At 59.2% G+C, this 16,358-nt stretch overlaps 2 protein-coding genes across 9 annotated transcripts; one reads left to right on the top strand and one right to left on the bottom strand.

The window, feature by feature from the left end:
- Window positions 1–139: 139 nt before the first annotated feature.
- On the top strand, window positions 140–3,648 carry PUSL1 (pseudouridine synthase like 1). 4 transcript variants are annotated; one of them, XM_030881764.3, is made up of 8 exons: window positions 146–703; window positions 966–1,023; window positions 1,133–1,320; window positions 1,480–1,629; window positions 1,718–1,891; window positions 2,661–2,715; window positions 2,795–2,957; window positions 3,321–3,648. In XM_030881764.3, exons 1-8 carry the CDS (start codon window positions 639–641, stop codon window positions 3,377–3,379), a joined length of 912 nt encoding a protein of 303 aa, XP_030737624.1. In that variant the 5' UTR covers window positions 146–638; the 3' UTR covers window positions 3,380–3,648. The 4 variants fall into 4 exon arrangements, with proteins under 4 accessions (XP_030737662.1, XP_030737624.1, XP_030737654.1 ...); XM_030881794.3 differs by having other exon boundaries at window positions 149–703; window positions 3,275–3,411; XM_030881774.3 differs by having other exon boundaries at window positions 176–703; window positions 3,298–3,648.
- INTS11 (integrator complex subunit 11) lies at window positions 3,610–16,265 on the bottom strand. Of its 5 annotated transcripts, XM_030881675.2 has the most exons (18): window positions 16,130–16,265; window positions 13,182–13,279; window positions 12,754–12,827; window positions 12,289–12,434; window positions 11,255–11,448; window positions 7,182–7,280; window positions 7,060–7,094; window positions 6,676–6,814; window positions 6,151–6,215; window positions 5,794–5,983; window positions 5,549–5,632; window positions 5,044–5,133; window positions 4,758–4,920; window positions 4,539–4,646; window positions 4,388–4,449; window positions 4,175–4,317; window positions 3,959–4,088; window positions 3,610–3,875 (listed from the first exon to the last, which is right to left on the bottom strand). In XM_030881675.2, the coding sequence occupies exons 1-18, from the start codon at window positions 16,155–16,157 to the stop codon at window positions 3,813–3,815; spliced, it is 1,911 nt and encodes a 636-aa protein (XP_030737535.1). In that variant the 5' UTR covers window positions 16,158–16,265; the 3' UTR covers window positions 3,610–3,812. The 5 variants fall into 5 exon arrangements, with proteins under 5 accessions (XP_030737535.1, XP_030737555.1, XP_060140541.1 ...); XM_030881695.2 differs by lacking the exon at window positions 11,255–11,448 and having other exon boundaries at window positions 12,206–12,434; XM_060284558.1 differs by lacking the exon at window positions 11,255–11,448 and having other exon boundaries at window positions 6,706–6,814; window positions 12,206–12,434.
- Window positions 16,266–16,358: the final 93 nt, after the last annotated feature.

Genomic DNA, 16,358 nt, shown 5'->3' with positions numbered 1-16,358 from the left:
GGAACGAGGCCGCCGCGCCACCGCCCCGCCCCGCCTGTCACCGCTGGGGAGCGTCGCCAAAGTCCGCCGCCCGCGCGCGCCGCCCGCTGTCACCGCCGGGGAGCGTCGCCAAAGTCCGCCGCCCGCGCGCGCCGCCCGCTGTCACCGCCGGGGAGCGTCGCCAAACGCCCCGACGTCCCGCCCCCTTCGTCCGGGCAGGCGGTCGGAAGTGTGGGTGGGCCCAGCAACAGCCGCGGGAGCCGTCGGGCCCCGCGCGTTCCAGCGATCCGGCCGTTAGGCAACCCGGGGAATTGGCAACAAGCGCTCGGCCGGACTGCGGCGGGAGGATGGGGTTGGGGGCCAGTGTGTGGCCGGCGGAACGTGAGAGTCTGCGTGGGGCTGTCTCCCCTGGGTCGGCACTTTGCACCCGCTCCCTAAGTCTGCCCCGCCTCCGCCCCCGCCCTGGGCGGCCAACCGAGGCTGCCTGGGCGGGGCGAAAGCACAGGCGCAGGCGCGGGATTGGCCCGGGGGCGTGACCAGGCTGGGTTCGCGGGCGCGCGCGGGCGCAGCCCCACGTGCCGTCCCAGTCCGCCTGCCGCTCCGCGGGGTCCGGTTCCGCCTGGCCCTCCGCCTGCCCCAATGCCGGGTCTGGCCTGGCCATGGGCGCGGGCTCAGTGCGGGCGCGCTACCTCGTGTACTTCCAGTACTTGGGCACGGACTTTAAGTACGTCATCTAGGCCTCCCACCCGTGCCCGCAACCCCCTCATGTAGCTCGGCCCCGCGGGAAGCACCCGAGCTCGAGCCAGAGAGCAGCCGACGGCCGGCGCCCGAGGGGTTGGAGGGATTTAAGTTTAGGGCCCACACCTCCGGCCTCGGGCCCCGGCCTCCCGGGCATGGAACGGCCGCCTTTGGCCGCATAAGATGGGACGGGCGGGGTCCGGGGCGGGGCGGCCTCGCGCGCTAACCTCCGCCCGCCCTGCCCACAGCGGGGTCGCGGCAGTCAGGGGCGCCCAGCACGCCATCGGAGTCCAGAACTACCTGGAGGTGAGCTCCGCCGGCCCTCGCCAGGGAGGGGTGAGGGAGGAGGGCGACCCGGGGGTGGGGCAGATGGGAGCCCCGCCCGCGGCCGCTGTGCGCTCCCCGCCCCCCTCAGGAGGCCGCAGAGCGGCTGAACTCGGTGGTGCCGGTAAAGTTCACTATCTCCAGCCGCACGGATGCTGGGGTCCATGCCCTGAGCAACGCGGCGCACCTGGACGTCCAGCGCCGCTCAGGCCGGCCCCCCTTCTCCCCTGAAGTCCTGACGCAAGCCCTCAACACCCACCTGAGGCACCCGGCCATCCGGTGAGCACCTCTCTGCTCTCCCGGAACTCGTCCATTGTGGTGGAGGCGGGAGGTGAAGAAGGACTCTGTATCTGGACAGGACTCCTTGGGGGTGATGGCAGAGATGCCAGGGTGTCACATGGACAGGGCAGGGGGTCATTCCTGGCCTCGTTCCCACAGGGTACTGCAGGCCTTCCGTGTGCCCAGCCACTTCCATGCCCGCCACGCAGCCACGTCCAGGACCTACCTGTACCGTCTGGCTACTGGCTGCCACAGGCCTGACCAGCTGCCCGTGTTTGAACGAAACCGGTGCTGGGCGCTTCGGGCTGAGTGAGTGGGTGTGAAAGTGACCCTGAGGGGTTTGCCAGGCTCGCCTGGCCGGCCATTCGCTCCTGACCACTCACCTGGCTCCCTGCAGCTGCTTGGACGTCGCTGCCATGCGGGAGGCCGCCCAGCACCTCCTGGGGACACACGATTTCAGGGCCTTCCAGTCGGCTGGCAGCCCGGCCACCAGCCCGGTGCGCACCCTGCGCCGAGCCTCCGTGTCCCCCGACCCTGCCAGCAGCCCCTTTGTCCTCCCCGAGGAGAGCAGGTGAGAAGGGCAGCCTACACTCTGGTCTGGAGGCTGCAAAGGCTGGATTTAGCTCCAGCACCTTCCCTGGTGCTGCACTGGGGGCTCCCTGGGCACCCGTCCAGCCTTGGGGGAGAAGGAGGTGCCAGTCAGCCAAGTGGTGTGGCCCCAACACCCGTGAGCCTGCAGCTGTGCCCTCCCCTGGGCTAGGGTCCTGCCAGGCTGGGGGGCAGAGGGCAGAGAAGGCTGCCTAACCTGCCAGAGCTCACTGCCTCGTGGATGGATCCCGGCGGTCGGTGAAAAGACTCCACTGGGGGAGAAGCACCAAGCCAGTGGTTCGTTCGGGCCCAGGCTGGCAGGGGGTTGGTTCCACTGCCCCCAGCACTGTCCCAGGGGCCTCTGGCCAGACCGCAGCTACTGACTTCCAGAGCCTTCCCACTTGGGCCCAGCACTGAAGGGAGGAGGGACTTTGCACAGCCAGCTTCCAAGCCTCCGACTCCTGCTGGAGAGCCCAAGCCCCAGGGCTTGAGTCCCTGGGAGAGAAGCTGGCCGCTCCACCTCCTTCGCAGCCCCCGAGCCCAAGGCCTCCTCCTGCAGCCAAGACCCTGGAGGCGCTGCTGTCCCCGCTCACAAGCAGCAGTCCTCTGGCTTTAGTCTCTCTTCCGCCAGTTTCATTTACAAGGGGTTGGGGGGGAGTAGGTGGGGGCCCCTGGGGTGGGATGCGGGGACGCCACACTGGAGGGTTGAGGCTGCCCTAAGGTCCGGACCTCATGGGCACCTGTGTCCCCAGGCGGTTGCGGTTCTGGAGCCTGGAGTTTGAGAGCCAGTCCTTCCTATACAGACAGGTGGGCTGTGTCCTGGGGCCCTGCCGGGGGTGGGGCCTGGGGCTCGGGCAGCTGCAGCACTCTTCACCTTGGGTCACAGGTGCGGAGAATGACATCTGTGCTGGTGGCCGTGGGGCTGGGGGCTTTGATGCCTGCTCAGGTGAAGATGATTCTGGAGAGCCAGGACCCCCTGGGCAGGCACCAGAGCCGTGTGGCTCCCGCCCACGGCTTGTTCCTGAAGGCGGTGCTCTACGAGGGCTTCGGTAAGAGGCGGCATGGAGCGGTCCCTGCTTGTACCCCGTTGACTGACGGACCCCTCCCAAGGCTGAGTCCTTGCCGTGGGAGGGGCTCTCAGTGGCAATGCTGTCCCAGCAGCTGGGACTCCAGCCTGTGGCCAAGAGGAAAGCCAGAGCCCAGCAGCCCAAGCCCCAGCCTGGCCCTGTGGGGAGGGAGGCTGAGAGAGCGTTCTAGAAGGCAGCAGAGGGTAGAGAGGGGCTTGAACTCTGGGGCGAAGGCAGGGGGCTCTGCAGTCCTGCTGAAGGCTCTCGCCTGGCCCCTGCAGAGACTGTCACGCCCCCAGGATGACCTGGGGTCTGTTCACAGGTCCTGCCTCTATGTGCCCTCAGAGTCCACAGCACAGAGGTCACACGTGACCCGACACGCAGCAAAGTCAGGGCAGCCGTAGCACACTAGGCCCAGCTGCTGGACGCTGCCCAGCTCTGTACACCACGGTGCATCACACAGGGACCACGGCAGGCCCCACGCCTGTCAGCCTGGACCTGCCACAAGTCCCCGCCTGCCCCGGGTGGGCTGCCAGAAGTGGGGTGTAGGAGACAGGCACAAGCACCGGAAAACGAGACACCCAAACAGCCTGTGGTTGTTTTTACTGGAAATCAACACCCCGGGAGCCCCCCCCCCATCTCCTGGGAGCCCAGGAGCAGAAATAAAAGGTGAAAAGCCCCCCCGGTCCGTTTCTTTCTTCGGCCAAAAGCAGCCACTCGGGCAGGGGCGTGGTGGCACTGTGGTCTCTGCACAGATGAGGGTCGTAGCCAGCTGTGGGCTCCACATCCGAGGACACAGGGAAGACCCAGGGTGCACACAGTCCTGGCGGCGGGGCCTCAGCTGGCCTGGGGCAGGCCCTTCTTGAGCAGAGACGTGAGGTAGCTTCCCAGCTCCTCGTCCTGCAGCCACAGGCAAGAGGGGCCATTGGTCCCGGTGAGGCAGCCCAGGGCGACTGGGTGACCCCACCAGTCCCGCACCTTACCTGGTAGGTCCAGGAGACCAGCAGCACCTTGGTGCCTGGGTCCTCTGAGTGGGCAGCGGCCTGAATGAGGATGGACTCCACGGTCACGGAGCCGTCAGGAAGGTGTTGCACGCAGTGGTCCTTGAGGACGCTGCGGGGAGGCACAGTGAGCCCCTGCCTGGCGCCCCCGCTGGCGCCCCGCCCCCCAGGTCCGGAAGGCGCGGCCGCAGCGTCTACCTCTTCAGGTGGCTGTACACGCGCACGGCTGTCTCCTGCTCTTTGCGCGTGTCGTGCAGGTGCACACGGCAGGTAAAGCGCAGCTGGTGCTCGGCCAGGCCCAGCTCCTTGAGGGCCTGCTCTGAGGACACGAGCCGGAAGTTCTGTGGGGCAAGGGCAGGTCAGGGACGGCGAGGGCGGACCCCACCGCCCCCAGTGATGGCTGGCACTCACACTGTCCTTCATGATCAGGGTGCCATGCAAGAGCCGGGGCTTCTTGGAGTCAGGGAGCAGCCCTGTGGGGCAGGGGCAGCGGTCAGAGCTGTCAGTGGGGCCACCTGCCCAGCAGCTGCCCCGCCCCCGCTCAATGGGCCCTGCCGCTCACCCTGTGCCATCTCCCGCTTCAGCAGCCCCAGTGAGATGCCCACGGGGATGCTGGGGCTCGTGGGCAGTGTCACCGTCTCGCCGTTGGCCGGCATGTAGCAGTTGACCCCTGGGCCGGGGTGTGGAGAGAACCTTAGTCCAGACTGGCGGGCCCTGCCTGCACCGACCCAGCCCGCATACCCTCCGTGTCACCCAGCCCGCCCTGGCCTGGGCTGCCTACGGAATTCCTGCTCAATCTTCTGCTTCAGAAACTCCATCTTCTTGGCCTCGCCGTGCACCAAGAGCACGTTCTCCGGCTCCGCCTGACCCACCAGCTGCATGATGCCCTTGGCGTCCGCGTGGGCGCTGAAGGACATGTACTCCACCTGCATCTTGACCTCCAGCTGCGGCATCACGGCAGGCAAGCCATCAGCACAGGTGGTGGCTCCCAGGGCCGCCGCCCCCCGCCCCCCCCCCCCCCGCCACAAGAGGGTCCACAGAGCTGGTGAGAGAGGGTGAGGACTCACCACCTGCCGCCCCTCCATCTCCAGCTTGCGCTGCCCGCTGAGGATCTTGTGGCCCACGGTGCCCTGCACGCAGTAGCCGGGCATGATGACCTGCAGGAGGGAGGGATGGACGAGCAGCTCCCCTGCACCTCCTGCCTCCTACCTCAGGGCTTCCTCCCGGGATGTTCTCCCACCCGCCCCTCTGCCCACCTGAACCCAAACCCTTGGTGGAGGCCCCTCCCCCTTCCAGGGCCCACTGCAGACCCAGGCAGGCTCAGGGGTCTCAGCACAAGCCCGCCCAGGCCTGACCCCCATGATGGCTACTTGGGAAGCCGGGGGCTTTCTTGCCTGGTGCAGACAGGCCAAGACACAGCAAGAGTCTGAGCCTGGGTCAGACACCGATGCCCAGGGTACCAAGCTGCCGCCTCCTCCTGACAGCAACAGTGTCCCCCCAGCCAGGGGGAGCCCCTGCCCCTCAACCTCGCCAGCCCTCCAGGGAACCGGCCCTGGGGCCCAGACCCCTCACCATGTTCTTCTCGTTCCCTGCCCACTTCCTGAAGATCTGTAGGGACTGGCCGGCATGCAGCATCCCTGGTGTGGCAAACACGACCTTCGGGGCAGGTGTGGGACAGTCAGGGCATCAGATGCCCCCCTGCCCTCAGCCTTCTGACCGCTGGTCTTCCCGGCACAGAGGCGCCCCGCTCCCCTGCGCGACTTGCCGGCAGGGCCCCGGCCCAGCAGAACCCCACCCCAGCCGGCAATGGGCCGCACCATGGGACCCGGGCTGTCGGCAAACGCCCGATCGAAGGCCTTGATGTGCTTGAACTCAAACATGTTCCTCTGCACAAAGGTCTTCCGGATCTTCTGGTTGGTCCAGGGGATGAAGAGCTTGTAGTAGTGGTTGGCCTTCTCCGTCAGGCCCGTGGAGAAGTAGATGGGGGCCTTCAGGTCCATGCGCTCCCTGTGGAGGACGGGGCTGGTGGGGAGGCTGCAGGGGCAGGGCTGGCCTGCAGCCCCCATGTGCCCTCAGCCTGGGTTGGGTCCAGTGCCAGGAAGGGCGCTCCCCGCCCTCTCTCACCCCACGGCCAGCAGGGCCGGGCCTCCAGAAACCGTTGTGGCCACACCTACCAGAAGGTCTCGAGCAGGATGCAGAGCTCCTGAGCACGGCCCAGCGCAAACACGGGGATCAGCACCTGCAGGTGGGGTGGGGGTGGGGATGGGAGGCCAGCTCGGGAGGAACCCCTGGCCGCGCCGCCTGGCCACCGAGCCCACAGCTGTGCAGAGGCCAACAGTTGCTCCTGTGGCCACCTTCTCAGGAGACCAGCCCTGCCAGCAGCTCTGATGGCCGGAGGCCCCATGCAGACTGCCGGCAGCCCCCCCCATTCTGTCCCAGCACAGCCTGTCCCAAAGTGACCATGGTGGACACTCTGGCCAGCCCTGCATTGGGATCTGAGTCACGAGGAGTAGGTGAGCCCCACTAAAGGGTCTTCGGGGGAATCTGTCTTCCCAGTGCTGAGCAAACCTTCCTCTCTCTGTGCCCAGAACACAGCACCCCTGTCCCTGACCGCATGCCAGGTCAGCCGAAAGACCCATGTAGCATGGCCAGAGGCACACAGCCAGCCCCACCTGGGGCACCCGCTGCCCACCAGCTACCTTCCCGCCACGATCCACGGTCTCATGGACCTTCTTTAGGAAGTCTCGCTCCCGGCAGCGCTTCGAGTCTCGGATGGTGGTGGCGTACGTGGATTCTGTGATCAGGAGGTTGGGCCGGCATTTGTCAATCCAGGCAGCTCTAGAACACAGGTGGGTGTGGCCAGAGGTGGACAGGCCACACAGTGGCAAGGCTGTACACAGCCATGGCCCTCCTGGACCATCTAGCAGGCAGCCTGCCTCCTCTGCACAGGCAGCACTTGAGGGGACAGAACATCCAGGGACAATGACATGCAGACTGCTCGGGAACCCAGCACACCCCTCAGGGACCCTGTCCCCCGGGGGGACCCGCCCAATAGGATGAAACAAACGTACTGGCCTACTTACCCCAAATGCCGGTCTGGGGTCATGTTATAATCCCCCTAGCAAAGAATGTGGCAATGAGGAGGGTGCCTCCTTCCTCTGCCTGGCCAGCCAGCCCTTCCTGTGCCCCAAGTGCTTCCACTGACCGTGTAGACCACAGACTCTGAGCCCACTTTAATCTGGAACATGGCCGCCCCCAGCACGTGGCCCGCATAGTAAGCCTTGATTTCCAGCTCATCGTCCACCTACAGAGAAGAGGGCTGACCTCAGGTCTGCTGGCTGTGCCGGGCAGAGGGCAGAGGGGCAGGGAGGTGGAGCCTGGGGCAGTAGTGGGCGCAAGTTGATGACATCATTCTAGCCTTTCATCATCCCTGTTTTTTCATACACGACATCCAGTTCTCAATCAAAAGCAGACACAAGGGCTTCCCTGGTGGCGCAGTGGTTGAGAGTCCGCCTGCCAACGCAGGGGACACTGGTTCGTGCCCCGGTCCGGGAGGATACCACGTGCCGTGGAGCAGCTGGGCCCGTGAGCCATGGCCACTGAGCCTGCACGTCCGGAGCCTGTGCTCCGCAACAGGAGAAGCCACAACAGTGAGAGGCCCACGTACCGCCAAAAAAAAAAAAAAAAAAAAAAAGCAGACACAAGAGATGAGACAATAGGGCCAGAAAGAAGAGGAACAACAGTCCAGAGAAACAGATTCAGGGCTCCTGGAGTTTTCAGACACAGGCTTTAAAAGGATTGTGATTAAAATATTCAGAGAGAGAAAAAATTAAGAATGTTGGCAAAAAACTAGAAACTATTAAAAACAGTGGAAATTGTAAAACCAGGAACTATAATAACCCAAGTTAAGGATTCAAAAGAGCCATACTATCCCAGGTAATCTACATATTCAATGTAATCCTTATCAAAACACCAGTGGCATTTTTCACAAAACTGAAACAAATAATTTTAAAATTTGTGTGGAAACACAAAAGACGCCAAATAGCCACAAGAATCCTAACAAAGAACAGAGCTGAAAGAATCACACTCCCTGACTTTATACTACAAAGCTGCAGTCATCAAAACTGCATGGTAAAGAAAATCGGAGCTGGAGCAATCAGGCTCCCTAACTTCAGAGTATACTACAAAGCTCCAGGAATCAAAAATGGTACTGGCACAAAAACAGAAATATAGATCAATGGAACAGGACAGAAAGCCCAGGAATAAATCCATGCATCTACGGTCAATTAATCTATGACAAAAGAGGCAAGAATATACAATGGAGAAAAGACAGTCTCTTCAATAAATAGTGCTGGGAAAACTGGACAGCTACATATAAAAGAATGAAATTAGAACATTCTCTAACACCATACACGAAAATAAACTCAAAATGGATTAAAGACCTAAATGTAAGACCAAATACTATAAAATTCCTAGAAGAAAACATAGGCAGAACACTCTGACATAAATAGCAACAGTATTTTTTTTGGATCCGCCTCCTACAGTAATGGAAATAAAAACAAAAAAATAGAACCTAATTAAATTAAAAGCTTTTGCACAGGGACTTCCCTGGTGGCACAGTGGTTAAGACTCCGTGCTCCCAACGCAGGGGAACCGGCTTCGATCCCTGGTCAGGGAACTAGATCCCCCACACATGCCACAACTAAGAGTTCACACGCCACAACTATAAACAGACATACAGATGGCCAAGAGGCACATGAAAAGACGCTCAACACCACTAATTAATACAGAAATGCAGGGACTTCTCTGATGGCACAGTGGTTAAGAATCCGAGCTCCCAATGCAGGGGGCCTGGGTTCGATCCCTGATCAGGGAACTAGACCCCACATGCATGCTGCAACTAACAGTTTGCATGCCACAACTAAGGAGCCCACAGGCCGCAACTAAGGAGCACATGTGCTGCAACTAAGGAGCAGGCGAGCCACATCTAAGGAGCCCACTGGCCACGACTAAGACCAGGTACAACCAAATAAATAAATAAATAAAATATACTTTTTTAAAAACAGAGAAATGCAAATCAATACTATAATGAGGGGCGCTTCTCTGGTGGCTCAGTGGTTAAGAATCCGCCTGCCAATGCAGGGGACACGGGTTCGAGCCCTGGTCCAGGAAGATCCCACATGCCATGGGGCAACTAAGCCCATGCGCCACAACTACTGAGCCTGCGCTCTAGAGCCCGTGAGCCACAACTACTGAGCCCACGTGCCAAAACTACTGAAACCCATGTGCCTAGAGCCCGTGCTCCACAACGAGAAGCCATGGTAATGAAAGGCCTGCGCACCTCAATGAAAAGTAGCCCCCACTCGCCACAACTAGAGAAAACCCGTGCGCAGCAATGAAAACCCAAAGCAGCCAAAAATAAAATAAATAAATAAGTTTAAAACAATTAAAAATAAAAACAATGAGGTACCACCTCACACTGGTCAAAATGGTCATCTACAAATAATAAACGTTGGAGAGGATGTGGAGAAAAGGGAACCGTCCTACACTGTTGGTGGGAATGTAAAATGGTGCAGCCACTTCGGAGAACAACATGGAGATTCCTCAAAAAACTAAAAATAGAGTTGCCATATAATCCTGCAACCCTACTCCTGGGCATATATCCGGAGAAAACCATTATTCGAAAAGATAAATAGACCCCCAACGTTCACTGCAGTGCTATTTACGATAGCCAAGATATGGAAGCAACCTAAATGCCCATCAACAAATGAATGGATAAACAAGATGTTGGTACAAGGACTTCCCTGGTGGTCCAGTGGTTAAGGATCCACCTGCCAATGCAGGGGACATGGGTTCGATCCCTGGTCCAGGAAGATCCCACATGCCGCAGAGCAACTTAAGCCCATGCGCCACAACTACTGAGCCTGCGAGCCACAGCTACTGAGCCCACGTGCCTAGAGCCTGTGCTCCGTAACAAGAGAAGCCCCTGCAATGAGAAGCCCACGCACCGCACTGAAGAGTAGCCCAACTCACCACAACTGGGAAAAACCCGCATGGAGCAACAAAGACCCAGCGCAGCTGGGGCGAGGGAGGGAGAAAAAGGGACTTCCCTGGCGGTCCAGTGGTTAAGACTTCACCTTCCAGTGCAGGGGGTGCGGGTTTGATCCCTGGTCGGGGAGCTAAGATCCCACATGCCTCGTGGCTAAAGAACCAAAAACCGTAAAAAACAGAAGCAATATTGTAACAAATTCAATAAAGACTTTAAAAATGGTCCACGTCAAAAAAAAAATCTTAAAAAATAAAAAGGAAGCTGTGGTACACATATACAATGGAATACTACTCAGCCATTAAAAAAAATGAAATCTTGCCATTTACAGCAACATGGATGGACTTGGAGGGTATTATGCTAAGTGAAATAAGTCAGACAGAAAGACAAATACTGTATGATATCACTTATATGTGAAATCTAAAAAATACAACAAACTAGTGAATGTAACAAAAAGGAAACAGAATCACAGACGTAGAGAACAAACTACAAGTGGTGAGAAGGAAGAGAGGAAAGGCAAGACAGAGGTGGGGGATTAAGAGATACAAGCTATTACACACAATATAAGCTACGAGGATACACTGTACTACAGGGAAGATAGCCAATATTTTATGGTTACTATAAATGGAGCATAACCTTTGAAACCTGTGAATCACTATGTTGTCCACCTATAATATATAATATTGTAAATCAATTATATATCAATTAAAAAATTTCAACAAATTTAACAACCACTTACATATAACCAAAAAGAGACTTAATGAACTAAAATATCTAGTAGAGACTATCCAGCATGAAGCACAGAAAAATAAAAGGACGATGAAGGCTCTGGAGAAGCAAGACCTACATTCAGCCTGGAGAGAGCAATGGGCAGACCCAGAGGCCTCAAACCTGAGCAGGCGCAACAGGACGAGAACAGGTGGGGCCAGCATAGCATCCCTCCGAAGTCCACAGGAAAGGACATAATCCCACAAGCAGCCAAAGAAAAGATTCTCTTCCAAACAGCAGATGGGAAGACACATTCAAAATACTGATAGTAAATGCGGCCCCAGAATTCCAAACCTAAGGGGAAAAGTCTTCAACATTTGCAGACAAATAAAATTTGAGAGCATTCATCACCAGCAGACCCACAATGGTGTTCTTCATCCCAAATACAAAGTGAAGAACACAGGCAGTAGAGGGGAACAGTGGGAAAGGCAAACAGAGACGGCGCCCGGCAAATCTGACCTTACCAGCATCAGCGGTGAGGTCCCAGGGGTCTCGCACGCCGAGGGAATTAAAACACATGGAAACAAGAGCCAGTGAGTCAAGGGAGGAGTAAATGCATTTGAGGTGCTCTGAGGCTCTTGCACCGTCCCGGAAAGAGGCAAAAGTTCCAAGTACCTTAGAGCTCTGTTGTCATGGATGTGTTTTGTAATCTCTACCACTACAAAAATTATAAAACAATATTTAATTACTTACCAAATAAGAGGAGAAATAGAGTTTTTAAAAGTCAGTCCAGAAAAAGGCAATAAAGGAAATAAAGCATAGAACAGGCAGCACAAATACGAAGCAAATGGTAGGAGGATACAGCTAAATCCCAAACTATTACCCGTACAGTCCAAACCCTCCACCTACAGGACCGGCTATCAGGCTGGATTAAACCCAAACTACTTAAAACATGATGCAGAAAGAAAGTACAAAGATGGGAAAGGATGCCCCGTGCAAACGCTAACTAAAGGTGGGGGAGGAGGAACGGTGACCCGTTCACCAGAAAGGTGGACTCAAAGGTAAGAGCGTTCTTGAGGAGAAATGCACTACTTCATCTTGACAAAAGGTTCAACCAGGATAAGACGACCCCAAATGCTAGACACGTGGTAACAAGCAAAACCCAGACTCTGAGGAAAAGCAGACAACTCCGCGAGCCGCGGGATAAATTTCTCCACATCTGGTATCACTTTCCTGCCTCCTCGCTGGCCCCCGGACAACTGCCACTGAGCCACAGCCCACACTCCGGTCGGCGTCCCGCCCAGCCTGCCCCCCCGCCTCAGCCCCGGCGTGCTCAGGTGGCACAGGTGCCCTCTCCCGCCTCTTCAGTGCACTCAGGCAGCGCCGGGGAGCAGCAGAGGCCCTGCCAAGTGCTGCATCCGCCTCCAGGCAGCTCCCCGCCGGCAACACAGCGGGGTGGGGGTGGGGGGCCTGACCTGCACCGTCTGGTGGAGGTGGACGGCCACCACCTTCTTCATACAGTCCTTGATCATCTGGGACGTGAAGAAGTTGGCCTCACCCTTCTTGTCCACGGCAATCTTGCGGTAGTCCTCCAGCAGGATGGGGCAGATCGCCTGGGTGGGCTGGGTCATGTAGATGGGCCCGTCGTAGCCCACCATCTCGCTGAAGTAGGGGAGCGCCCCGCAGTGGTCCAGGTGGAAGTGGCTGGGGAAGCAACACGGGTCAGCCTGGAGGGCCCTCCGCACCTCCCCACGGGGGCTACCGTCCCCCCTCCCTCGCTCGCTGAGGGCCTGCCGTGCACGCCTCAGACACCCCGCCCTGAGAGCCGCAAAGCAAGAGGGAGCGAAGGGGCCGGAGCGCAGTCGCCCTGGGGCTCAGCGCCCCAGCGTCTAGCGGCGCCACCAGCACGCAGTCACTCTGGGGTCAGCCTAATGCTCCAGGAAGGAACAAGGAGGGGCTCAGGGGGACGCGTATCAAAAGTCGCCACTTGCGTGGGTGGGCGGGTCCTGGGGAAGGCACCCACCTGATGATCACGCAGTCCAGGAAGTCAGTCAGCCGGCCGCTGCGGGTGATGTAAGAAAAGTCGGGGAAGCGCCTCTGTGGGGTAGGGGAAGGGTCAGGATGCCACCGGGGCTCAGGAGCCAGTGGGGCAGCTGGGGCTGCAGGCACGGCCCCCGGGGCTTAGGGTGCAGCTGAGCCTGACCCCCACATCCCCACCCCGCAGGCCCACCGAGACCGCCAACTGCTCAGAGCCTCGGAGCGTCCAGGAAGCGGGTCAGCTGCCCAGCTGGTACCTGAGCCGGGAGCCCCGATCTGGTACAGACCGGCCCCGCGCAAGTGCCCCACCTTGCCCCCTTCTGTGGGTCAGAGCCTGAGACGCCGAGGCCCGGGCCCACGGTTGGTGATGCCAAAGAGCAGGCTGGGTGGCGGCCGCCCACCCAAGGGACTCACGTCGTCGCTGAAGCCCATGTGCATCCCGCAGTCCAGCATGACGTTCTTGCCCGCAATGGAGACCAGGATGCAGCTTCGGCCCACGTCCTGGCCAGCCCCTGCACGGGTGGACGGGTGAGAGGTGCTACCACGCTCCTCTCCCCGAAACTGCCCCTGCGAGGATGGCCCCAGCCCCAAGGCCAAGGCCCAGCCGCCTGCTGCAGACCCCTACAGGACCCTCTGGGCCCCTGGCCCTGCAGAACCCTCTGTGGCTGCTGTGTGGACAAGGTGTGAGGTGAGAAGCATTGCCACCTCTGCACATGGGCAAGGGAAACGCACAGGGAGGGGACAAAGCACCAAGGCCACCTTGGACCCTTCCCCATGATGCCTCCAGCCTCGGGCCCTGCCACTCACCTCTCAAAGCAGTGGCCCACAGGCTTGAGGCCAGGAGCTGAGTAAGGGGTGCTGGCCTGTGGTCCCAGCACTCAAGAGAGGCAGGCCAGGGCTCCTTGGGGCCTCACCACCCCTCCCAAAACCTTAGCTGGGGCCACATCCGAGCTGTGACCACCAGGCACCTCCTGGTGGTGCCACTGCAGAGGGACACTGCGTGGCTTTAGCCCAGCCACGGGGAAACATGGCCCTAGCTGTCCAGCAATGACCAAATAGAGTGGCCACAGTACAGACGCCCCACCGCTGGGCCCCCTCAGGTACCCCCAGCCCAGACCATAACCCAAATCTCATCCACAGTGCTGACCTCCAAGCCCTGCCCAGATGCTCCAGGCCCAACGGGGCATATCCCGGCCACCTCATACGGCCATCTGTCACCTCCTCTAGGGTCTGGGCACCCAGAAGGAAAGGGACACAGCCTCACAAGGCCCGATGACAGCAAATGACCTATTTTTCATCTTGGATCCTACAAGTCTCCCTCTGCAAGGAACCTTCTGAACCTTCTGTTAGCACCACACACACCAGGGTGACCAGGCCACCGCCCAAAGTGGGCCGCGGCTGGTCCTCAAGAAGCTTCAGTCACCTGTGACAACGGCAGGTGAGAGCAGCCACGAGCTTCACCTGTGAGCCTCAGGCAGCCCAGCCACAGACAGTGGCCTCGAAGTCTCTCATAGGCCTGCTCCCCCCACCAGGATGTGAGCTCCCTGAGGGCAGGGTCTCAGCCTGCTTCCTATTGCACCTCCAGCCCCAAGCCATGCCCCGCTCAGAGGCACTGCAGACATGTGTGGGAGGGAGAAGGGCCACCCCTCTTCACGGACGAGGATGTGAAGTCCCAGAAGTCACGGGATCCGCCCACGGCACATGGCTCCTGAGCATGGGACCAGGGACAGTTTTCCAGACTCCGGAGCTCAGCTCTGAGGCACTGGCCGCCTGCTCCCAACAGGAACACCCACAACAATCCCAGGAAGCAAAGACAGTGGCCCGAACTGGGCAGGCGAAGTGGGGACAGAGCCTGGGACACACAGGAGGATGGGAAGAAAACAAGGAGACATGTGGCCGCAGGGAGTTTAGGTTCCAGGTGGGGTGTGTGTGTGTGTGTGTGTGTGTGTGTGTGTGTGTGTGTCCGAGAACACGGACAATAATCACCTAGACAAACTTGCATTCGGGGAGATCAGCACCTCAGGAAAAAGTAAGGCAGGGAAGGGCACACAAACTTCCAGCCCTGCCTGAGAAGACGAATTCCGAGCAGGGTGGAGAGGGACAGCTGGGATGAGAGGGGCAGCTGTGCAAAGGCCCTGTGGTGGGAGAGACCAAGGGGGTCATGAGGCAGAAACTGGCAAAGGCAGATGGTGACACAGAAGTAGTTCTGCTCTGATGGTGCTGTGGCTGAGTGACTTTGGGGGCACACCCAGGTGCAGATTTGGGGTAAAAGAAGCAGTAAGAAGATAGGATCATTCAAGAATGAGCGGTGACAGAACAACTAAGCCCGTGAGCCACAACTACTGAGCCCGTGTGCCACAACTACTGAAGCCCGCATGCCTAGAGCCCATGCTCCGCAACAAGAGAAGCCACCACAATGAAAAGCCCGCGCACTAAAACCAAGAGTAGACACTGCTCACCACAACTAGAGAAAACCCGTGCCCATCAATGAAGACCCAACGCAGCCAAATAAATAATAAATAAATCTTAAAAAAAAAAAAAGAATGAGTGGTGAGAAAGGGGTCACCTGAGAAAGGGTCAGGCTGGAAGGATCCTGCAAAGGCCCCTGGAGAAGAACCAGGCGTGGGGAGAGCGTGGGGCTGAAGCAGCCAGAGGGGACCCGGAGCCAACAACTAGGAGAGGCCGTGGGGGTGACGACACCTTTGGTGGGGTAGGATGTGCGCTGTGACCCAGCAGGCCAGGGTCAGGAGTGTTCACTGCAGCTGTCAACAGCTCAGTGTCCACGCTGGGGGCTGGGTGGGCTATTTTGAGGAGAGCTCACCACAAAAGAAAGGATGTGGAGCTGCGGGGGACATCCCTAGGAGAAGATGCTTCCAACACACGGCCAGGGCAGGGGGCAGGTTCCCGAAAAGCCCCTGGCACGTGTGCACGGAGACCCCAGCTGTTTCTGATTCTGAGTGATCTTTCCTCCTTCACACTGTTCTGTACTGCTTGAGTCTTTAAACTGTGCACTTACATCTTTTGCAAAAAGCAAAGTTTTGAGGCTTTTTTTGTTTTGTTTTGTTTTTTAACGCTGCGGCGGTCAAGTAAAACAAGGGCTGACTTGGGGTGGACCGCAGACGGGTAAACGGGTAAACGGGTAAACGGAGGCTGCAGGGAAGCGGGACGCGAGACAGATGGAGGAGGTGGAAGGGCAGGAAGTGGCGAGGATGCAGAAGCAGAAGAAAGGCGCCCTAAGCACCGGTGCCGGGCAGGGGGCCGCGCGGCAAGGACGACACGTCCCGGGGTCCCCGGCCCTCCGAGCCTCCCACCGGCCTTTTCGGGCGCTCCTCCCGCGCCGCGCCGCACCGCGCCGCACTCACCCAGGGGCGTGACCCTGATCTCGGGCATCCTGTCGGGCGCGCTCAGCGAGCCGGCGGGACCACTACTGCCTCACGAAACCCAGGCGCCTGCGTCCCGGACTCCGCCATGCGCGTCCGACTCGCGGCGACGCACTGCGCAAGCGCAACCCCAGAGGCGCCAGCTTCCGGCGCGCCCGACGGAAACTCGGACCCGCGCATCGGACCTTCTGATTGGGCGGCCGGCAGCCAA

Source organism: Globicephala melas, chromosome 1 (genome assembly GCF_963455315.2).
Source record: "Globicephala melas chromosome 1, mGloMel1.2, whole genome shotgun sequence".
Taxonomy (NCBI): domain Eukaryota; kingdom Metazoa; phylum Chordata; class Mammalia; order Artiodactyla; family Delphinidae; genus Globicephala; species Globicephala melas.
The sequence above is the reverse complement of the archived record's forward strand: the minus strand, read 5'-3'. Positions and strand labels throughout refer to the sequence as shown.

Bases quoted from the DNA above. Each gene is read 5' to 3' on its own strand.
- PUSL1 (XM_030881764.3), top strand. From the start codon at position 639: ATGGGCGCGGGCTCAGTGCGGGCGCGCTACCTCGTGTACTTCCAGTAC. The intron at 1,024-1,132 runs GTGAGCTCCGCC...CGCCCCCCTCAG, and splicing joins GAGTCCAGAACTACCTGGAG to GAGGCCGCAGAGCGGCTGAA. The intron at 1,892-2,660 runs GTGAGAAGGGCA...CTGTGTCCCCAG, and splicing joins GTCCTCCCCGAGGAGAGCAG to GCGGTTGCGGTTCTGGAGCC.
- INTS11 (XM_030881675.2), bottom strand. From the start codon at position 16,157: ATGCCCGAGATCAGGGTCACGCCCCTGG. The intron at 11,449-12,288 runs GTGAGGCCAACT...TAATTTTTGTAG, and splicing joins GATTGCCGTGGACAAGAAGG to TGGTAGAGATTACAAAACAC. The intron at 5,633-5,793 runs GTGCGGCCCATT...CCTGCCCCGAAG, and splicing joins CCGACAGCCCGGGTCCCATG to GTCGTGTTTGCCACACCAGG.